The 16446-nt window shown below is 53.8% G+C and overlaps 2 protein-coding genes across 5 annotated transcripts; both read left to right on the top strand.

The window, feature by feature from the left end:
• The first annotated feature begins 3100 nt into the window (after positions 1 to 3100).
• On the top strand, positions 3101 to 9074 carry FLAD1 (flavin adenine dinucleotide synthetase 1). Of its 4 annotated transcripts, none has more exons than XM_089914440.1 (8): positions 3101 to 3206; positions 3758 to 3982; positions 5498 to 6242; positions 6947 to 7094; positions 7536 to 7634; positions 7712 to 7901; positions 8667 to 8740; positions 8858 to 9074. In XM_089914440.1, the coding sequence occupies exons 2-8, from the start codon at positions 3902 to 3904 to the stop codon at positions 8991 to 8993; spliced, it is 1473 nt and encodes a 490-aa protein (XP_089770566.1). In that variant the 5' UTR covers positions 3101 to 3206; positions 3758 to 3901; the 3' UTR covers positions 8994 to 9074. The 4 variants fall into 4 exon arrangements, with proteins under 4 accessions (XP_089770566.1, XP_022415200.1, XP_089770557.1 ...); XM_022559492.3 differs by lacking the exon at positions 3101 to 3206 and adding an exon at positions 3253 to 3298; XM_089914431.1 differs by lacking the exons at positions 3101 to 3206; positions 3758 to 3982 and adding an exon at positions 3373 to 3570.
• A 98-nt stretch (positions 9075 to 9172) lies between these two features.
• LENEP (lens epithelial protein) lies at positions 9173 to 14711 on the top strand. The gene is made up of 2 exons (XM_022559494.3): positions 9173 to 9819; positions 9907 to 14711. The coding sequence occupies exon 1, from the start codon at positions 9581 to 9583 to the stop codon at positions 9764 to 9766; it is 186 nt and encodes a 61-aa protein (XP_022415202.2). The 5' UTR covers positions 9173 to 9580; the 3' UTR covers positions 9767 to 9819; positions 9907 to 14711.
• The last annotated feature ends 1735 nt before the right edge of the window (positions 14712 to 16446 follow it).

The following is a 16446-nucleotide window of genomic DNA, read 5'->3' as shown; positions in this document are numbered from 1 at the left end:
AATTAGTAGAGGCTATGAGGAAATACACCAGCCTAGATCCTGAGACCCCTGAAGGTCAGGCTGTACTTGCAGTTCACTTTGTAAGCCAGGCATCCCCAAGCATAAGACAGAAATTACAGAAACTAGAGCAAGGGCCACAAACCCCATTTTCTGTCCTACTTGACACGGCCTTGAAGGTTTTTAACAATAGGGAGGAGGCTTCTAGGAACAGACGAGAACTAAGAGAGGAGGAAAAATTAAAACGACATGCTCACTATATGGCTCTTGCCATTACTCAGTCCCTCCCACAACAGGGACCCACGGGAGCCCCTCTCCCATCTCAGAAACCACCGCGGATCTGCTACCAATGCAGTCAGCAGGGGCACACTGTCAGGAACTGCCACACCCCACCACCCGATATCCCATGCCCTTATCATCAAAAGGGCCAACTGGAAGAGGAGTTGTCCCTGCCGCCCTCAAGCGGGTAGGCCAATTCCACAACCACCCAACACTCGGGGTTTTTCGGTCCCAGCCCCCGTGGGCCGAGGTCAAAACCAATTACCCCTGTCAGTGGTAATTGACTACCAGGAGCAAGAACCGGATTGCACTGTAGATCTGGGGCTCCTGGATGTGGATGACTGAAGGTGCCCGAGGCTCAACCTACAGGACCCTATGTTCCCCATAAGACTGGAGGAGCCCCAGGTAACCCTGGATGTGGCAGGGGCTAATATAACCTTTCTAAGTGACACAGGGGCTTCTTATTCAGCCCTGACTTCCTTCTCTGGTCCCACTCGCCATTGTCCCACTCGCCGTTGTCCCACTCGTTCCTCGTCGTTCCTCGATCCTCCTAACAGGGATGGGAACAGGCTCAGCAGGACTCTTAAACTCTATTTTCCCTGCCCAACAGCTCTCTCTTGAACTCACACAACAGATTGCCAACCTAGCAGCTCAAATTAACATGCTACAAGAACAAATAAATTCTCTAACAGGAGTGGTTTTACAAAATAGAAGAGCTCAGGACCTCCTACCGGCTTATCAGGGAGGGACTTGTGCAGTGTTAAAGGAGGATTGCTGTCTTTTGGTTAATCAATCAGGCAAGGTCCAGACCCATTTTCGGGCCGTGTATTTTTAACCTCCTTGTTAAGTTTGTCTCTTCCAGAATACAAATGGTGATGCAACAAAAACACCGGCCAGACAACACTCGTACAACCCCTTGAACAAGCCGCCATCACTTTACATGGGGCCCACACTCCTCCCTAGATACACCCTGACAGAGAGCAGGCAACGGGAACCCAGGGCCCCATGATGCCCCTGCTCAGCAGGAAGCAGCCAGAGAGTTTGTCACACCTTCTCACAAAGGGGTTCCAGAATGCCTGAGAGGGAATTAGGCAGTTAGGTAGATATGAGCAGGGTACCCAATAGGGCCAAGGAATTGGCCCTATAAATAGAAGGGGGAATGTGGTGCTCCAAGGACAATGATGCTTCAAGGACAAAGACTGACCCTGCATGAAAAAGTTGCAGCGTTACACCCCCTACCAGACTCTTAAATCGCCCTCCCCACTATGTTGAGATGGTTATGAAATTCCTGAGCCCACCTGGCCAACACCCACCTGGGCAACGGGACCTGTCCCAAATAAGGAAAGGCATCTGGGCTGTCCCACTCTCACCAGATAGAAGGAAGGTGTATGTGCCTCAGCCAATCAGTAAACGAAATTTTCACCCCGACCATTCTTTTGTTTTCTGGCTATAAAAACTGATCAATAGCACATGTTCGGGCTGACTCTCCCAGACTGCTAGGAAGTCGGCCTGCTGTTCTGGCAGCAACCCTTCCCTCTAATAAATTCTATCTTATTTCATCCTACCTCGTGTCTGGAAATTCTTTTTCAACCCGCGTTAGGATCACAACAATGAGAGCTTGTTAAATGCAGATCTCAGGCCCCACCCAAACCGCATGAATCCTGTAGATTTAAACAGCATATTAAGAAGGCCCCCATGGGGACTTTCCTGGTTAAGAATCTGCCTGCCAATGCCGGGGACTTGGGTTTGAGCCCTGGTCTGGGAAGATCCCACACACTGCGGGGCAACTAACCCCTTGTGCCACAACTACTGAGCCCGCGCCTAGAGCCCATGCTCCGCAACAAGAGAAGCCGCTGCAATAAGCCCTCACACCGCGCAACTAGAGTAAAGCCTGCGCGCACCAACAAAGACCCAACGCAGTCAAATAAATAAATAATTTAAAAATAAAAATAAAAAATGAAAAGGTCCCCAGATGATTCGTAGGAGCGTTAAAGTTTAAGAAGTACTTTTAGACCAGAAGCAAGTGAAATAAGAGGAAGCTAGGATAATGTGAGAATCCAAAGTGGACACGTGGCACTCCCTAGTCGCCGCCCTCACTCGTACCTCCAAGACCAATTAACTGGGAGAGGTTGTTTAAAGCACCATCTGGAACAAGGTGGGGCAAGACTTTGTTGTCAAAAAGGTTTCAGTAGGGCTTCCCTTCCCTGGTGGCGCAGTGGTTGAGAGTCCGCCTGCCAATGCACGGGACACGGGTTCGTGGCCCGGTCCGGGAAGATCCCACATGCCGCAGAGCGGTTGGGCCCGTGAGCCGTAGCCGCTGAGCCTGCGCGTCCAGAGCCTGTGCTCCGCAACGGGAGAGGCCACGACAGTGAAAGGCCCGCGTACAGGTAATTAGCCTTACTGTTTATAACAAGGACAAATGAAAGTTCCACACACTAAAAGGTCACCTCCAGGATCTTGCTACCTCCCAGGCAATGCTGACAATTTTTCTTGGCTGTCCCTCCAACGTCCCTTTGCCACAATATAAAATCCCCTCTGCACCAGTGCCAGCCCCCAATCCCTTAGAATAAGTCATGGTTAATGAATAACAGCATATGCATACAAGAATTTTAACACAGAACAGAGGTTAGAGTCAAGCCTCTCTTTACTTCCAGCACGAGACTGGAGCACCCCAAAGTCATTAAAGCACCTCCAACCACCACCACTCATTTCACTCCCGACTCCTCAAGCCCAGCACTGAGCGAAAAGCCCCGCCCCCAACTAAGGCCCGGCCCCCATGTTTCCGGGCGAGGGGTGACCACGTGGTTGTCGCCAATAACAACCCAGCACTACTCCTGCCCTCTAGCTAAAGCTCGAGAGCGATAGTCGACTACACCAATTGACCCTTAAAGATTGTGTGAGCGACGGCCAAAATGACCAATTAATACGAGGTAGGTAGGAGTCTAAGGCGGGACTCTGAGTACGGAAGCTGCCACGGGAGGGAAGGAGAGAGGGAAAGACCCGGTGAAGGGGCAAGAGGCAGGTGAGAACCTGGAAGAGCTCAGCAGTCTGAAGCGTGGCGGGAAAAGACAGGATTCCGGGCTAGAAAGGGTGCGGAAGCCAGCAAAAGAAGGCTGCTGAGTTTTGGTCGTGGGTGGAGGGAGGGAACGCACTTAAAGGGGCCAAGGCCCAGGATAAGGTAGACATTTAAAGGAACAGATGCCCCAAAGAGAAGAGGCATTTAAAGGTGCAGATGCCCAAGATAGAGCAGACCCTAGAGGAGCCGAGCTCAACGGACAGAAGACATTTAAAGTGGTAGGTTCGGGAGAGAAGGACATTTTAAGGAGACTAGGACCGAGCATAGAAAACATTAAAAGAGGTATGGGCTAGGGTTTGAGAACACGTTTATTAAAGGGACATGGATAAAGGAGTCGATTGTCAAGGGCGTAATGAGGAAGATTGCACTCCTGCTCTCCCCCATTGTCCTTTCTGGCTCCTCCAGGTTCCCTCGACCCCGGAACCCCAGTTCCCAGGCTATGACCCCCAGTGCCCTGTAGACCTGGCGGGCCCCGCGTGCTTGCGCTCCCTATTTGGGGGTCTGGGTGGCTACTGGAGGGCCTTGCAGAGGGGCAGAGAAGGCAGGACCATGGCATCTAGGGCCTCTGAACCTCCCCCAGGGCGCAGCGTGACGGCGGGCATCATCATTGTTGGAGATGAGATCCTCAAGGTGTGTCTGGGACAGAGGAGGGGGGAGGGGCAGCGTTCTCCTGTCCTCCGGAGCTTGCTCCACGTTCTGTTGAGGGAGGGTGAACCAGGGTGGGAGCCCCCTTGCTGCAGTAGGGTCCTGGAGTGAGTCCAATATATTGGAGGAAAAGTGACCTTCATTCTTTCAATTACTGTGTTGAAAAACTTGTAGCAAAGTCCCTACAATTTGCCAAGCACTATGGTAGGGGGAGGGGTGGCTTTACAGAAATGACAATGCATGTATTATTTCAGAGTTATATCCAACCTGTTTGGAAAATGATCCAAGGCATTCCACAGAGTAGATAAGTGAGATAGAAGGAAAGTACTAGAAGGGGGAAATTACTTCTGAATAATCAGGGAAGTCTCACTAGAGGTCATGGTGGGCATCAGGTTTGTAATAGTAATACTGAGTGCTTACTAGCGCCTGGCAGTGTGCTTATTACATCACATATGTGATTTTACTAATCCTCACAACAACTCCATGATGTGAGTACTTTTTTTTTTTTCCCTGCTGAGCCGCCCGACATGTGGGATCTTAGTTCCCTGACCAGGGACCAAACCCACGCACCCTGCATTGGAAGCGCGGAGTCTTAACCACTGGACCGCCAGGGAAGTCCGATGTGGGTACTTTTATTATAAATCTCAATGAATAGATTATGAGACTGAGGCTCAGAGAGGTTGAGAAACTTGCCCACAGTTGAACAGCTAGTAAGTGGTAGGTGGGGTTCCAACCTGATTCTCACTCCAGAGCCCCCCTTAACCACTAAACTCTCTGTAGAGAAGTAGAAGAAGATGAGGCTGGAAAAGAAGAGTGGACACACACCATAGACTCACAGCCTCAAATATTCTGCAAATGAATTTGAACTTTATTCTGTATATGGTTGGAAACAACAAATGGCTTTTGAGCCAAGAGTGATGCAATCACAGTGACACGTTAGGAAAGTTGTTCAGGAGGCACAGGGCAGAGCGCTGTGGCTGGAGGCTGGGATTCTGGCCAGGGGTCTGCCGCCACTGTCCAGGTGAAAGGTGCCAAGGACCCGTTTGGTGGCAGTAGGAACAGAGGGAAGAGAGCAAATGGAGAGACATTTCAGAAGTAGAATTGACAGCTTGAAGAACCTGACGCTGTGGACAGTGTCTGGAGATGCCATTGACCAAAGGGACAACAGCCAGGGATAGGGTGAAGATGCCCAGTAAGCACCTGGAGCCAGAGGACTAAAACTGTCAGGGTTGGTGAGGAAGTAGATGAGTTGTCCCCATACAATTGATGATTGAATCCATAAGCAGAGATGAAGGCCCAAGGGGGATCACATTACCCCTGACTCCATTCACATGGATTTTCCCACTCTTGCGCCTAGTCTGGGCTTCTGGGCAGCCCGAGGTGGTGTCCCCCAAAGAGCAGAGTGCCCCATCATCAGGCAGATGCAGCCTGATCCTTCCCCCTTTGCCCTTCATCCCTACGGCACTGACACTGTCATCTTCCCCATCTCCAATCTCGCAGGGACACACTCAGGACACCAATACCTACTTTCTGTGCCGGACACTGCGCTCCCTGGGGGTCCAGGTGTGCCGAGTCTCTGTCGTACCCGATGAGGTAGCCACCATCGCGGCTGAGGTCACGTCTTTCTCCAGCCGCTTCACCCACGTCCTTACGGCAGGGGGCATTGGCCCCACCCATGATGATGTGACCTTCGAGGCAGTAGCACAGGCCTTTGGGGACGAACTCAGGCCACACCCTGAGCTGGAAGGGGCCATCAAAGCCCTAGGGGGGGAGGGCTGGGAGAAGCTGTCACGGGTGCCCTCCTCTGCCCGCCTACATTATGGCACAGATCCTCTCACTGGCCATCCGTTCAGATTCCCACTAGTCTCCGTCCGAAACGTCTACCTCTTCCCGGGAATTCCGGAGCTGCTGCGGCGGGTGCTGGAGGGGCTAAAGGGACTGTTTCAAAACACAGCTGTTCAGTTCCACTTGCGAGAGCTGTATGTGGCAGCTAATGAGGCCTCTATCGCCCCCATCCTGGCTGAGGCCCAGGCCCACTTCGGGCGCAGGCTTGGCCTGGGTTCCTACCCTGACTGGGGCAGCAACTACTATCAGGTGAAGCTGACACTGGACTCGGAGGAAGAAGGGCCCCTGGAGGAATGCCTGGCCTACCTGACTGCCCGTCTGCCCCGGGGATCGCTGGTCCCCTACGCACCCAACGCCGTGGAGCAGGCCAGGGAGGCCGTGTACAAACTCACTGAGTCAGGTAGGGGCCTCCTGGGGGAGGGGCCGCATACACCAGACCTTTGGTGCCACCCTCAGTCTCAGGAATGCAGGGGCTGTTGGAGGCTTCCCCCAGATCCAGGAGAAGGTAGAAGATAGCCACAGCTGATCCATTCATTCTTCCAATAAATATCAATTGAGTACCTCCTTTCAGCAGCACTGTGCTGGCTGTTGGGGGTGTAACTCAACAAGACAGAGGTATGCCCTATTCTGGACAAGGAGTTTAACCGGAGAGGGAGACGTTAAACAGGTAATCGTGCATGAGGCGTCAGTGATGGGGGGTCTCCATAGCAAGGAGATCAGCCTTGATGTGGGGTCCAAGAAGGCTTCTCTGGGCGAGTGACATATAAGCTGAGTGCTAAGGAGGATTTGGTCAGACCAGGAGGTGGGCAAGAGTAAACGGTGTGAGAGAGGGTCTGAAAGGAAGCAGCATGAGGTTTAGGAGAATGGAAAGAAACCAGGACCTCCAGAGGGAAGACACTGAGGTGAAGAGTGCCATGAGATGTGGCTGAATGACAGGCTGGGGGCAGACTGCAGGGCCGAGTGGGCAGATGAAGGCATGGGGAACACTGGGAAGATATGGAAGGGTTTTAAGCAAGAGCAACTTGGCCCCCACTGCCCTTTGACCACTGCCCTTTGACAGTCATATGTCTCTATCTGATGCCCTCTTCCCTGCCTGGCTGGCAGGGTCTTCTCTGAGAGAAAAGGTGGCAGGCGCCCTACAGACCATTGAGACTGCCCTGGCTCAGTACAGCCTCACCCAGCTCTGCGTGGGATTCAACGGGGGCAAGGACTGCACCGCCCTCCTGCACCTCTTCCATGCCGCTGTGCAGAAGTGAGCCAACCCCCTGGAGGCAAGACCCCAGAGATAGATCGGCCCCATTCTCTAGTTCCCCATCCTAAGAAGCAGGGAGGAAAGGGGGTGTCTGGGTGGGGTTTGGGAGGATGGTAGCCATAGTGACCACTCAGTTCCATTCCCCCACCATATTTATCGAGCGTCTGACACCTGCCTGGCGCGGGGTATGGACGTGCAAGCCACCATCCCCGACAACAGGGTGGTCACAGTCCTGTCGGGGAGGTAAGGCTTACATACTGGAAACAGGAGTGTATGCTCCAGATTTGAGAGGTAAGAGGTCAGAGTGGGCTTCCCAGATGAAGTGGGTTCTGATGGATGGGAAGGATAAGGAAAGGAGAGAAGGGGAGGGTGTCCATCCCAGGGGCCAAAAGGCAAGCCCTGCCCATCCTGGCAAGCCAATGGATTCTGCCCCCTCCCCAGGAAATACCCTGATGCTCAAGAGCCCCTCCAGATCCTGTATATCCGCAGCATCTCCCCTTTCCCTGAGCTGGAGCAGTTTCTACAGGACACCATCAAGAGGTACTAGGGACCTGAAGGTTTGGGCTCCAAGAGGAGCTTGGCAGGGCCCACTCTTGACTCCCACTGCTCTTCCTCAGGTACAGTCTGCAGGTGCTGGAGGCTGAGGGTGACATGAAGCAGGCCCTGAGCGAGCTGCGGGCACAGCATCCCCAGCTGGAGGCCGTGCTGATGGGCACCCGCCGCACCGACCCCTACTCCTGCAGCCTCGGCCCCTTCAGTCCCACTGACCCAGGGTGGCCTTCATTCATGCGCATCAACCCGCTACTGGTATCAGGGAAGGGGATTTATCGCTTTCAGTCTCATGCCCCCTATCAGTCATTGCTCCCTGGCTACCTGAGTTGGGGGAGGTTAGACCCTGGGGCTTGGATGAAACAGCCCCATCATCCGGGGGAGGCTGTGCTATTTGTTCGTTCAGCCTTTTGACCAATTTTTATCGAGCACTAATTCAACGGCAGGCATCCTGCTTTCTCCTGTGGACAGAACAATGACTTAGACCTGTGCTGTCTGATATGGTAGCCATGGGCCGTTTATTTACACTCAAATTGTAATTAATTGAAACGAAATACAAATTGCTAAAAAAAAAAACTGAATTATATACTTTAGAAGGGTGAATTTCATGGCATGTGAATATCTCAATTTTTAAATTAAATTACAATTCAAAATTCAGTTCTTTAGTTCTACTAACAACATGTCAAGCGACCACCATGTTAGCACAGATAAAGAACATTTCCATCATTGCAGAAAGTTCTACTGGACAGCACAGGCTTACACAGACATAGATATCCTCTCCCTGTCCTGGAACTTAGATGCCAGTGGAGGGTGGGTTGAGAAATGGAGAGGGACAGGATAAAAGCTTTCTCTTTCTTATTGGTTGGCCTACACAGAGCAAGATGTACCAGAGAACTGGGTAGCAGGCCCTCCCTCAGAGGCCAAGGGAGCTGAAGAGCCCCGGATAGTCCCCTTCCCAGGTGGCAGTGGGTAGGTGTGGGAAAAGAAAGTATGTGTGACTCTTCTCTGACTCTGACCTCCCAGGACTGGACCTACAGAGACATCTGGGACTTTCTGCGTCAACTGTTTGTCCCATACTGTATCCTGTATGACCAAGGGTAAGGGATTTGGAGGAAGAGGATGGGTGTGTGGAAGATGTGAGGGTGCTGGGACTGGGAGAGCCGAGCCCACCACACTCACCCATGCCCTCCATTCCCATTCCCCCGCCCCACCAGCTATACGTCACTGGGGAGCCGGGAGAACACGGTGCGGAACCCAGCCCTGAAGTGCCCGAACCCAGGAGGACAGCCCACCTACCGTCCAGCCTACCTGCTTGAGAACGAAGACGAGGAGCGGAACTCCCGCACATGACCTCCCACTCGTGCCCTGTCCAAGAGGAAGGGAAGGGGGCCATCCTGGGGTCTAACCTGTCAATAAACCACCTCTCCTGTGCCTGTTGCTCTGGCTGTGTCTTCCTGCTTCAGGGGACGAAAGAAGCAGAAGTGGGCCAGGCCCTGGCACTTCGGAGCCCTCAGTGCTCACTCTGGGGCGGCGGGGGAGAGAGGAGGCTGGAAAGGAGCTCTCATTGATGATTTTCAGTGCCAGCCTCAGCTGGAGCCCACCAGAGGGCAGGAGCAGGGAGCAGTGCCAACCCCTGGGGGAAGGGATAACTGGGCAGGGCAGCCAGGGCTTCGAGGCCCAGGCTGGAGGAAGGGAAGCTGAGCTGGCCTGGCTGTGGAGGATGAAAGATGGAGTGGCCAGGCCCTCCTCCTACTAACCCCACCCCGCCATCCCTGGGCACAGGGGCTGACTCAGCCCATTCTCAGGCCCAGAACTTTCCCTGTGCTAGACCCTGGGGCCTTTGTCCCCACAGTCATGAGGTCTGAAGGGGGTGGGGACAATGTTGATAAAAGGCACTAGAGGCAGCTCCCACACCCTTCCTCAGAGCTGCTGCCCACATGCAGTCCCGGATACAGCCCCTAGCCCAGGCCCTGCCCTTCTCCCTTGGAGGAGTTCTGCGAGACACTGGACTCCGGGTGCCCGTCATGAAGATGGGTACAGGGTGGGAGGGCCTGCAGCGGACCCTGAAGGAAGTCGCCTACATCCTCCTCTGCTGCTGGTGTATCAAGGAGCTGCTGGATTAATGGCAGCAGGGAGCTGCCTCCTTCCCGCTGGCACCATGGCCAGCATCGCTCAGGTGGGCAGGGTAGGGCAAACAGACAGGAGGCATGGCTGCAGCTTCTGTGGCAGAGCCTGCCTCTCAGCTTCCCATTCTCTTTTTTAGCACCCAGCCCAACCCCCATCAAGACTCCTGGGGCCAGCTGTGCTTGACCAAGGATGGGCCACAAACAATGAGTGAAGTGTGATCCTGCTTTGAGTTTGTGCCATCTGTCAGACCTGCCTCATCTCTGGGCCTCTATTCCCAGGCCCCACCTCCAGTGCACCTCTGGTGCACAGGAGCTTGGCCTGCTGGCTAGGACCCCAGACAGACTGCAGCAGAACCTGGCACTCCTCCAAGCCTGGTACAGTGAGCCCACCGGCCCAGATGGCTGATCTTACCATACCCTCTTAGTACCAGGAATGGGCTGCCCCCAGTATCTCTGTATGAGAATCACTGAACTGTATGTATAATAAATAAGCCTTGAGACCAAAAGTTCTAAATGTCTACAGGGAAGTCAGAAAAAGTCAGCACTGGAAGAGTCTGGGAGCCAAGGAGGGAAGGAAGTTTTCCTGGATAGAACAGAATGAAAACCAGGTTTCCTGACTCACTGGTGCCTGGGTGGGGAGGGCATTGGGTAGAAAGGCCAGGTTCCTCCCAACTTGTAGACAGGGAGGAGTCCAGCTTGGGTGGGGTCTTCTTCTGTGAGGCCCTGTGTGTAAGGATGGGAACCCAAATAGAAGACCTGGTCTGGCCAGCTCCCTGCCCCTGAAGATCTTGGGGAAAGCACTGAGCTGGTGCTAGTTCCCAGCTTACGGAGGAAGTCCGGCCCTGCTCCTCTAGCTTACACACAAAGCTGCAAGAGAAAGCCACCTGTATGGCCACACAGGTCCCTCAGGTTTATGACAGTGCATAGGACACAAACAGCCAGAATGAGCAGAATTGACTCTTCACTTCCCCTTGGCAGCCACCAACACATGCTCTCCCTGAATCACTCCCAGTGGTAGGCACACACCAGCCATTTACATCGTCTTGCTCCTGCCTAATGACATGCCCACTCACAGCCCCCCACGACCTCAGAGCCAGCCAAAGTGTCCCTGGGTCTCTACCCAGCATTCCCTGGGGCCCGATTATGCCCTCCCCCCTCCATTCTGTCCTGGGACACTGGCCTGGAGATGGTGTATGTGGCCCTCCCTCACTGCCAGGGACCAGCTCTTCCTCAGACTTCTTAGTTAACTCCTTTTTCTCTGGGCTTATTTTCTTTTTCTTGCTTTCTCTCTCTCTCTTTCTTTTTTTTTTTTTTTTTTTGTCAAAGTAATATATGCCTAATAAACTCTGATAGTAAAAAGTATCTCCCTCCCACACCTTATCCCCCAGCTCTCCTGCCTGGAGGTAACCATGGTGACCAGTATCTTGGCCAGCATTCCAGAGATAGTCTATGCATATACTGCATCGTCATTCATTCTTTTTTTTTTTTAGTTTTTTATTTTAATTGAAGTATAGTTGATTTACAGTATTATATTAGTTTCTGGTGTACAACACAGTGATTCAAAATTTTTACAGATTATACTCCATTTAAAGTTATTATAAAATATTGGCTATATTCCCTGTGCTATACAATATATTCTTGTAACTTATTTATTTTATACACAGTAGTTTTTACCTCTTAATCCCCTACCTCTGTCTTGCCCCTCCCCCTTCACTCTCCACTAGTAACCACTAGTTTGTTCTCTACATCTGTGAGTCCATTCTGTTTTGTTATATTCATTCATTTGTTTTATTTTTTAGATTCCACATGTAAGTGATAACATACAGTATTTGTATTTCTCTGTCTGACTTATTCATTAAGCATAATACCTTCCAGGTTCATCCATGTTTTTGCAAATAGCAAAACATTTATTCTTTCATTTAACAAATATTATTGAGCATCTGCTATATGCCAATCTGGCTGACTTGAATACAGCAGTGAACAAACTAGATCCCTGTATTCATGGAGTTTACATTCTGGTGGGTAGAGACAGAAAATAAAATATAAACATTAAAAAATAAGTACATTGATGTTACTAGGTGATAGGTTCTATGGAAAAAGAGAAAGTCAAGCTAAGGATGGGAGTAGAGGCAGGCCTAGTAGGCCATGATAAGAACTTGAGATTTTATGCTGAGTAAAATGAGGAACTGTTGTAGGCAGTTGAGCATAAACTGATTTTTTATTTAAAAGGCTCACACTGGCTGCTGGGTTGAGAATAGACTTTAGGGGACCAAGGGTATGATAGTAGAGGCCTTTTAGGAGGTCATGGGCACAATCGGGGCCAGACATGTTGGTGGCTCAGAGCAGGCTTACAGCAATAGCAGTAGGGAGAAGTGGCTGCACTTACATATACTTATACTTCTAGTTAATAACATACTCTATACCCTGTTCTGTACCTTGCTATTTTCCCTTCACATACCTCGTACAGGATTCCACATCAGTATATTTAGAGCCTGCCCATTCTTTTGTACAGCAGTATTGTACTCTATAGTACTCCAACTCAAGGTTATTTCTTATCCCTGGCAGCCCCTCTTTAGACATCCACAAAATGCAGGTCAGTGTTCTTGCCTGGTGCCTTCAGAGCCCCAGGGCACAGCAGCGAGAAGGTCCTGAATCCAAGGAGAGAGAGGTTAGTGGTAGAGATGGACACAGAATTCAACTTCCCATCTGAATTTGGAGTTCCCTCTCCCCCTCATAGCCTGCACCGTGCTTGGCCAACCCCAACCCTTCCCTGACTCAAGCTCTAGACCCTTACCTCCTTTTCCTTTCTTAGACCTCACTCCTACCAAGCTGGGGCAGTGCCTGGAGGTGGATCCTGAAGTCTGAGGGTTCTGACTTTGCCAGGGGAGGGGATGTCTGGCAAGGGCCACTGGGGAAGTAGTAGGGGTGGAAGGCAGGGCCTGTGATTGTGGCAGGTGGTGGGAGCTGAAGAGGGGAGAGAAGTCGTGACTGCCAGTAGCCCAAGGAGAGTGTCAGAGCTGGAAAGGGAGTGTCAGAGCCCTGAAAGTGGAAAGACTGAGGAGAGGGATGGGGAGGATAACAAAAGCCTCATATACCATTCCAGAGCCCTTTTCAGCTACAGAGTGTGCGAGCGTTACACAAGTCCACTTCAAAAGTAGGCAGGACGGGGCTTCCCTGGTGGCGCAGTGGTTGAGAGTCCACCTGCCAATGCAGGGGACATGGGTTCGTGCCCCAGTCCGGGAGGATCTCACATGCCGCGGAGCGGCTGGGCCCGTGAGCCATGGCCGCTGAGCCTGCGCGTTCGGAGCCTGTGCTCCGCAACGGGAGAGGCCACAACAGTGAGAGGGCCGCGTATCGCAAAAAAGAAAAAAAAGTAGTTAGGACGAGGGCAATTGTCCCATCTTAACATGAAAGAACAAGCCCAGAGAGGTGTGGTGACCCCTCCAAAGTCATATGAACAGCACACTGCAGTAGGGTAGTCATTTAGTGAACCCAGATTCTCTCATCTCAAATTCAGGGCTTCTCTCCTGCCTTCCTCTTCTGAACTGGTGCTTGGGGTGGTAGCCTAAGTGGCCTGTGAGGCAGGGCCAGGCTAGCAGAAATGTGGAGGGGACTATCCACCCCTATTCTGCACCCACTCCATGCTTTCCCACTTCACCTCAACCCTAATCTCCCCTTGTTCTTGATTTCCCCCGCGCTCATTTGGGAGGCCCAGCTACGCCCTTTTCACGTAAGCCACAAAGCCAGGAGATGGTTCCCTGGACTACACCTCCCCACTGGTCTAGAAGGGAAAGTGAGATGTGGCAGCTTCCCTGCAATGTTCTCTTCCCAACTAGAGTAAGTTCAGGTTTTGAGTGTCCAAACTACTGTCTCAAGAACTCACTGGAGGGGGATGAGGGGAGCAATAAAGGAAGATGTGCAGGCACCTAGACAGGGAGGGATGGGTAAGATTTCATCTACCCTTCGGCGCCCCGGGGCCCTCTAGTGGCCACAAGGGGTAGGGGACTGGGCGGGGTAAAACAGGGAAGGAGACCCGGCAGAACTGGAAGTGACCCCCAAGTACGACAGCATGCGGAGGAGCGGCCTGATATCCAGGATTCCCAGCTGATTACGTCGAATATAAGACCGTCAGTGGTGTGCAGAAGCTGGAGGAGAGGGGTCAAGAGAAGTGGTCTGAGGAGCCGTGCGCAATAAACTGGATATTATAGTAATAATCTTGGGCGGGTCCCACGTTTTCCCAGCTAAACTGAAAGACGGGCAGAAAGGAGAGTGTGGCAGTTGTTTCACTAGCGCCAGAGCGCAGACCCCCAAGGGCATACGCTCTTATTTGCGTCCCTATTTGCATCTCGTTTGCATATGAGTTATTTGCCCTTCAAAAGGCATTAGTCCTTTCTCAGTTATGCCCAGCTGAGACTGTCTACTCCAGTCTTTGCCAGCCTTGGGGGCATACCCATTCTTCTGGCCATTCTCTGACCCCTCTGAGCTCCGCCCCTCAGTACCCTCAGGTCGCTCTTTCTCAACCCTTTACCTACCCCAGCTTCAAAGCAGCGACCCGGCTTCTCGAGCCGGGGGACCTGCGCCGCCTGGTGGCTGTCCGGAGGAGGCTGAGGGCAGAGGGGTTCAGTTTCGCCTTCTCTGGGACGTGGAGTTTTGGAAAATGTTCCCCCGAGCTTCCTGAGGCTAAATTTATCTCCCCCGGCCCTGGGGGGCGCAGAGATCCCGGCGATGATTAGCGCTGCGCGACACCGGGCTCCCGCCCAGAGGCCCGGAATAGGCGCCGAGTTATAAATAGTGCAGCCCGCAGGTGTGGGGGTAGTCGGCGGGAGGGGGGCAACCCTGGCAGCCACGGCTCCTTCAGGTGGGTTGGGCGGTCGCGGTGGGGGCGCCGGGGGGCGGCAGGGCTGCGGTCTGAGCGCCCCCAGCGGTTTCCTGGGCGGCGGGTTTTTCGAGGGAAGCGGAGGCAGCCGGGGGAAGGCGGAGAGCGGGGAAGAGGTGGGCGCCGAAGCTGATGCGCCGCTTCCAGCTCAGCCCCCCACATTCCAAAGCAGGCCCCTAGACCCACTCACTCAGGACCCCGCCCAGTCACAGCCTTGCCTTTCTTCCCGCCAGAAGCCCTCTCTCCTCTAGGCTCTGCAAACATCCAGCTCCTCTGCAGCTCAACCTTGGCGCACGTGGCCCGGCCTAGGCACCTGGCCCTCACCCCGAATCGCTGTCCCAGCCCCAGGTGTGCAGTTCTCCCTAAAAGGGGTTAACTCCCGGCCTGGGCGTTCATCCTTCTCTTTGGTCAACCACCTCACTCTCCGGGTATTTACCCACCTCCTGCCACACAAAATTAAGGTCTAGTTGGTCGCCTGAAGACCAACTGAACGTGCGGATCTTGGACGCTCCCCGATCCCCTGGAGGGCCCTTGGAGAGCCCACACCTGCCCTCCAGTTCCCAGTTCCAGTCCAGGCCTAGTGGCGGGGCAGGGGTGGCGGCAGGCCCCAGGGGCCAGGCTGGGGTTTCGTGGGAGAGGGCGGGGCCCCCAGTCAGCGTTTCTTGGCCGACGCGGTCTCAGTGGTTTGGCGAGGTAAGGGCCCGGGAGTTGGGGGTTAGGCGGGAATTTCAAAGTCGGGGTTCCCCACTCCGACTTCTGAGCGAGGGAGCTTTGTGGACCAGAAGAGAACGTGGGAGGGGGCGTCACTGAGAAACTAACAGGAGGTTCCCGGACTCTCGAGACTCAAGTGAGGAATGGCATTCCAGCCACTGAAAAATCCAGGCGGGGTCCAACAAGACCCCTGGGGCGACCCCCAGGGATGGGGGACATGGCGAGCCCGCTGTTCGCTTCTCTATACCTATGGGCTGATGCCAAGGCGCCCTCCCTTCTATTGCCTCTAGAGGCCTTGGCTCTACCCTCCCCGAGCCACTTTCCCGCCCCCCTTTTCCTCGGCCATGCCCTCTCCACCCCGAAGCAGCCCCCTCTCAATTTCACTTGTGCTTCTGGCACTGCCGTCTTGCCCCTGGCACGGCCCTTCTCCAGGCTAGCGCGACCCCGAGCTGGGGAAGGGAGGGAAAATCCCTGGCCTGGACCCCGCCGGCTTCGGGCGCTCGCGAACCAGAATCTGTCCGGCGGGGCCGAGAAGAAAACCCGGAGCAGTGACCAGCCTCGGGACCCAAGAGGGACAGGGACGATAGGAAAACCTGGAGCGGATTACCCGAGCGGGAGAGACCCATGCCTGCTACTGCTACCCCCTCCTTCCAAGAGCCCCCCTAAATCTACAGTGAGATAATGTCTGGGGTGGGGGGCTGTTTGGTTTGGCCTGGGCCCTCAGGGGCGCCTCACACTTTCCGCCCCTGGCTGGGGAGCAGGGCAGCGGCCCCGAGGCTGAGTCACGGCCGGAGGGAGAGAGAGGGAGGGACCGGGACTCCGCCCCTCCCCCTGCTCGGGGATCCCGGGTCAGCCCGGGTGAGGGCCAGGGCCCCCCTGGCGCCGCCTATTGTGGTCCAACAGGTTGAGCTGGTGTCCCGCGGAGCCACCTGCTGGAAAGGGAGGGAGGCCCTCTGCGGAGGGGGCTGGGGTTGGAGAAAGCAAGTTCGACCCGGTTCGGCCCGGCCGGCCTCGGGGAGCGGAACCTGGCCCGCCGGAGCCGGATTTGAATCAGTTTTACACTAGTGGGAGGGGCTCTTTGGGGTACGTA

Source organism: Delphinapterus leucas, chromosome 1, assembly GCF_059928025.1.
Source record: "Delphinapterus leucas isolate spDelLeu-1000000601 "Yukka" chromosome 1, BTC_Dleu_Yukka2, whole genome shotgun sequence".
Classification (NCBI taxonomy): Eukaryota; Metazoa; Chordata; class Mammalia; order Artiodactyla; family Monodontidae; genus Delphinapterus; species Delphinapterus leucas.
The sequence above is the reverse complement of the archived record's forward strand: the minus strand, read 5'-3'. Positions and strand labels throughout refer to the sequence as shown.

Bases quoted from the DNA above. Each gene is read 5' to 3' on its own strand.
- FLAD1 (XM_022559490.2), top strand. From the start codon at position 3,674: ATGGATAAAGGAGTCGATTGTCAAGGGCGTAATGAGGAAGATTGCACT. The intron at 6,243-6,946 runs GTAGGGGCCTCC...CCTGGCTGGCAG, and splicing joins GTACAAACTCACTGAGTCAG to GGTCTTCTCTGAGAGAAAAG. The intron at 7,902-8,666 runs GTATCAGGGAAG...CTGACCTCCCAG, and splicing joins TGCGCATCAACCCGCTACTG to GACTGGACCTACAGAGACAT.
- LENEP (XM_022559494.3), top strand. From the start codon at position 9,581: ATGCAGTCCCGGATACAGCCCCTAGCCCAGGCCCTGCCCTTCTCCCTT.